Source organism: Haliaeetus leucocephalus, unplaced genomic scaffold (assembly GCF_000737465.1).
Source record: "Haliaeetus leucocephalus isolate CR32 unplaced genomic scaffold, Haliaeetus_leucocephalus-4.0 Scaffold473, whole genome shotgun sequence".
Taxonomy (NCBI): Eukaryota; Metazoa; Chordata; class Aves; order Accipitriformes; family Accipitridae; genus Haliaeetus; species Haliaeetus leucocephalus.
Window position 1 is genome coordinate 1,366,338 of NW_010972909.1, and position 5,519 is coordinate 1,371,856.

Sequence of the window (5,519 nt, forward strand, 5' to 3'; positions counted from 1 at the left end):
GGGGGTGTCCTCTCCGCTCCCCTTGGCGCTGCCCCGGCTGCTCCCCCTCTTTTTCCCTCCAGGAAAGATAAAGAGGAGAAGGGGGGGGGGGTTGCCCCCAGAGCCCTGGTCCGGGCACTGCCCGCCGCTCCGTCTTTCCGAGGGTCACATCACGCCTCCCTGGAGCATCCGCTGTGATTTGAGTCTGTGGCACAGCTGTGATTTTTAACTTCCAACGTATTTACTAATTAAACTGGAGCCGAGTGCTCTGCGACCTTCGCAGGAAATATTTCTGTTTCGATCCTGCTGCTAGCCGAGGTCGATATTGGACGGGATCTGTTTTCGCGAGGGGACACACGGAGTCAGCAGGGCTGCAGACGCTTTACGCGTCGGTGCCTGGATGGAAACGTCATCGCCAGAAATATCAAGGGATGCTTCACCTCACGCCTCTCTCTCCAGCAAATTCGGCGATAGGAAATAGAAGTGGGAACAGCGGGAATTCCCTGAGAGGGAGGACTACCTGAGCGGGACCTTGCTCTCTCCTCCTAAGCGGACACAGCGGTTTCTTTATGGTACCCTGCCATGTCACCCCATGGGACCCCCCCGCCCCGTCCAACAGCTAGGTGAATACTTAAGTATTGCGTTACTTTCTCTCCCCTCGGTCTCATGTTTGCCACCTAAAGTGGAGCTTTTAGCACGTTTTATTAAGACACGAACACGTGCTCCGCAGCAAAGCGGGGGAAAAAAAAAAAAAAGCCTGCCAAGCCTAATCTCTTTGCTATCGCTGGCACAATGGCTCTCTCCTTCACGCTGCAAAATAAACCTAACGCACTGGAAGACAAACTACGTTTTACCTCACTTCATCTTCCCCCCTTTTCTATGCAAAGAGCTCGCTCGAAAAGGTATCGTTACACTCAAAGGATATGGTTTCAGCAAAATGGTAGTTCCAGTGGCTGATGAAAGAGGAAATAATTGCATCCCACATGCCTAGCCCAGAAGTAGCCCTGGATCTCAGAGCAAATTTCTCTCCTATTGTTCAGAGAAAGTGAAGTATCCTCATCGCCTTACAGGCATGGTGATGGATCTGATAGGGTTTCTGTAAGGGCTTTTACTGTTCCTGCTGTCCACTCAGTTTTACTTCCAGGCTCAGTTCGACAGCATTCTTCCGATTTTTGCTCTGAATCCCCTTCTAAAACAGCCACAATCAATTTCGAAAAGAGCTCTGCCTTCCAGACTGTAACATGCGCCCAATCTTCTGTTCCCTTTAAAAATAAAACCGCAGTGAAAGCTAATAGCAGTACCATTACCCTTATTTTGCAAAGCGTTTTCTTTGAGCTCGCCTGCCTCTCTGCGAGGGATGTGTTGTACGAAGTCCTCCAGCTACTGACACAGATGGGGTGCCCCTGTCATCGCTTCGTTTACGGATACACAGCCTCACCAAATTCACTTCTCGCCTAAACCCCTGTCAGCCTGAGCCTGGAGGACGACGGAGCCCATCGCTGCCGACCACGGCTACGACAAAGGGCGGCGCAGGTATTTAGCCCCGCAGAGGTCAGAGAACCGAAAACACCCTCCTGTCTCCAGCAGGCAGGATTTGGGGCTACTGGCCCGGGCAGGGCTGGACGGGGGGCTCCTCACCGGGGCGGGGGGGGGGGGGGGCAGCGCGGAGAGCGGCTCCCGCGCCCCCTCCGCCTCCGCGCATCCTCCGCGGGTCTCCTGCGGGGCAGCGCTCTGCTCCGCCGGCCCCCGCGGCGGCACCTGCGGCTGTAGGGGCGGGCCGAGAGCCTTGCCAAAAAAAAAAAAAAAGAAAAAAAAAAAAAAAAAAAAAAAAAAACGACCCAAGCGAGGCAAACCGGCCGGTGCCCGCCGAGCAACCTGCCGGCGACCCTCCGGAGGGCAGCCCCCGGCTTTCGCCGGCGCCCTGCGAACCGGGCAGCCCTGCCCTCGCTGCCCGCAGCTGGGGGAGCTCCCGGTGGGGGGCACCGGCCCTGCTTGGCCAGCGCCGCTTCCCTTCTCGGCCCCGAGGAGCTTGATTTAATTCCGCTCCCCCCCACCCCCGACGGGTGTAACCTTAAGCCTCGGCTGTCGGCCGGCCTGCCCGTCCCTCCGGGGAAGTGTCCCCGCTCTTCTGCCTTTGGGGGCTGCCCTTTGGCCCCCCCCCCCCTCCTTCCCCGTATTGATTTCAAGGTGGGAAGCAAGCGTTTTTTGGATCGCAGCTCACCTTATGCATTCTTGATCATTTAAAAAAAAAAAATCCCGCAGCTATGCAAAGACAGGATCTTTAAAGAGTTTGTAGCTCGACAGGTAAGGACTCGGCTGGGGCTCAGGAATGTGGAAATTCAACTCAAGTCAGCCTACTGCGACGAGCAATATTAATAAGGGCATACACGTACGGGGGGGAGAGGCAGAGGGAGAAACTTGGCAACTAAAATAACAGAGCGATCTCGACCGCGGCGATCAAATACCGAGGAGCAACCAGCGGGCTTCCCGGGAGCCCCCGCTGCCAGCCGGCCCGCGGGCCCCCGAGCCGGTCCCGACGGCGGAGCCCGCTCGGCTTCCCGGGCGCTGCAGCGCGGAGGTAGCCGGACCAGTTGTCAAGTTAATTTCAACACGTCCGTGTGATGGATAGAAACGCAAATTGTGTCTAGGCCTGCATAAAACAAATCCCTGAGTGCAGGTTCAGAGCAGGGATTCCCCTCCTCCCGCCCCTTTCGCCTTTTTAATACTTAAGCTCTGCTCTATTGTCCCAGCAGCAGCGGCTGAGTTAACTCTGTCAGCCTGCCTTTTTTCCTTTTTTTTTTTCTGAGGGTACTGTACGCCAGAGATAATATTTAAGTTCGCCTAAGCAGTACAAAATAAAAGGATCCGTCATCACCCGCCACCGGCTCCCTCCAGGCTCGGCGCTGCCGGAGCGCCCCGGCGCTGAGCGGCCCCGCAGCCGGGCATCGCCCCGCCGGCTGCCCCGGGACCGGGGGGAGACACGGGCGTCTGCTGGGGGCTGCCACCGCTTGGACAGCCGGGGGAGCGGGGAGGGAGAAATCACCACCTTCTTCTTCTTTCTTTTTTCTTTTTTTCCTTTGCAACATTTTGTTCGCAACTCTCTAATAGCGTGACCCAAAAGCCAAGGAGATTTGTTGTGCACAAGGACTTACCCTAATTTGACATAGATGACTCCAAAGCACAGAAACACGTAGAAAATCCACTTCCGAAAGTTTCTGTGCATGATCTAGAGAATGGACTGAGCCATAAAAATTGCACAAAAAGTCGAACTGATCTTGTCGATTAAATCCCAGTCAAGAGCATTGCTGAAGCTACCCAGGAGCAAAGCCGGCCGAACTGTAAAAAATCAACACGGTGCAGATAAGCAGCTCTTCCCAGAGCCATGGTGACCGAAACCGGCTCCGATATTAAAGCTAAAGAGGGAGGGAAAAATAGAAAGAGCTGCTCAAAAACGGTAAAACAAAAACCCAAGACAGACAGTCTGAGGGAGAAAATGAGCAAGCACTGATCTTGATCAACTGCCTCATAGAGCCCTGAAGTTCAATGTGTTTTTACTTGTTCTGACTTCCCCAGGTAACACTACGTATCTTGCAATCTATGGCTCCAGGTAGGAGGATCTCTCTCTCTCTCTCTGTCTCTCTCTCTCTCTCCCCTGCTCTTCCCCCCACCCCGTATGTGTCAGGATCTAATACATATCTTATCTGTCTGTGTGCATGTGCGTGTGCGACTCATGCGTGTGTTTGTGTTTCAGAAGGCATGTCCTTAAGCCGGAGTGCTGAGGAAAACACATGAAACGTATCCAATAAGGGAAATAAAGGGCTCGTCCTCTCAAACCGAAGCATTTTTTCATTTCCTCTAGTATGGTAACGCGGCTGGATTTGCAATGTATGGACTTTGCAAAAGAGATTGCTAAAACTCCCACCCCCCACCCCCCCTTCTTTCTAATCAAAAAGAAGCAGGCGTTAACCCCCGTTTGCTTACAGCTCCGTATCCTAAAAGGCGATGTGTGTGTCCAGATTATTTCTCTTCGGCCATCCGACCCTGTTGCACACTTACAAACGCCTGTCACTAAATTTTATCTCATTTTCCACCATAAGAAAACATTCTTCCTCCTTTAAGAAACAGACATACTTGGCTTTTAACACGAGTTTAGGATATTCGGTTTGCTGCTCCTAGGGAGATTAATCGCTGAGACAAAAACTCACTTTGTGTTCAGGCACTAAGAGTCAAGCAAGGCTTCTTTTTCTTTCTGTCTTTTCTTTCTGTCTGTCTTTGTCTCTGTCTTTTCTTCCTTTCTTTCTGTCTTTTCTTTCTCTCTCTTTCTGTCTGTCCTTCTGTCTTTTCTTTCTTTCTCTCTGTCTTTTCTTTCTATGTTTTTTCTTTCTTTCTCACTGATTTCTGAGCTGCTCAGTTTATTCCTGCATTCTGTGGAATTATCTATTCCAGTCTACTACACAATGTGAGCCTGTCTGGAAGCATATATCTGCATGCATATGCACGCTTAAATAGCACTCAAATTCAAGTTTGTGGGCTGTGGTAAGTTATATAGATACGGATAAACCCGTGCACCTATGCCCGCTTATACATTTATATACATGTAGTAGCAGTAAGTGTGGATTGCTCTAAGGCATCTCTCAAAGAGAATCGGCTAAACACACACCAGTAAAGGCTGAAAGGAAAGCAGGCAGTGACAAGCAAGCAAAAGAGGCTGAACACAGAAGTTCATCGTAAAATATCTAATCCTGACGGAGAAAACAAAGGATTTTTTAAAGCCCAGCCAGGCTGCCGCGGTTGAAGAGATGCAGTGTGAAATCGCGGGTCATTTTTAGATGACTCCCGCAGCCGCCGCTGCCCGCACCTTGCCATCACCCACCAGCTCTGGAAAAGAGGGTCCCCAGCCGGTCCCCGGGAAGGGGGAGCAGCAGGGACGCGGGACAGAGCAGGGCCCTGCTGGGGGGACCCTCTGCCGGGTCCCCCGGGACGGAGGGAGGCGGCCGAGCTGCCCACCCCACCGCCGCCCTCCGCCCGCTCTCCCTGCGGATCGGGTTCGCTCTGCCTTTCCCCCCGCATTCCTCGCGTTTTCTTCTTTAATAATCAACGCTCCGGCTCTGGCGGGCAACCGGCCCTCCTCCAGACCGCTTCTGCTACATTTTTCCTAATACTTAACTATGAACAATTTGTCCTTTTCAAAGGCTGAGCCTTCCCTTCACGCTCTTTCCCTCGTATTTAAATGGCCTTTTCTTCCCCGACCCAATACCACTTCCCCCCCCCCTTTTTTTGGCATCCCCACTACTGTTTTAAGGATCTTTAGGTAAGACGGGGCCATGTTTCCCCTTTGCAAACCCAAGAACCTCCTAACTTTACCCCGAGCCGCCACCCTACACCCAGAGGGCATTCAAGAGGCGCCCCCCCCTCCCCACTCCCCCCCCCCCCCCCCCCTTTTTTTTTTTTTTGGGTTCCCCCCCCCCCCGCTTTTGGAAGCCCTTTGAAGGGGAGCCCCGCACGGACGGGCCGAGCCCCCCCGGGGGTCAGCGGGGCGC

At 53.1% G+C, this 5,519-nt stretch overlaps 1 protein-coding gene across 1 annotated transcript in view; it reads right to left on the minus strand.

The window, feature by feature from the left end:
- Positions 1–3,274, minus strand: part of WNT7B (wingless-type MMTV integration site family, member 7B) — a 94,794-nt gene extending 91,520 nt beyond the window's left edge. The window contains exon 1 of the mRNA XM_010575287.1: positions 3,132–3,274. Within this exon, the coding sequence (XP_010573589.1) occupies positions 3,132–3,202 (71 nt within the window). The 5' untranslated portion in view covers positions 3,203–3,274. The remainder of the gene's footprint in view (positions 1–3,131) is intronic.
- Positions 3,275–5,519: the final 2,245 nt, after the last annotated feature.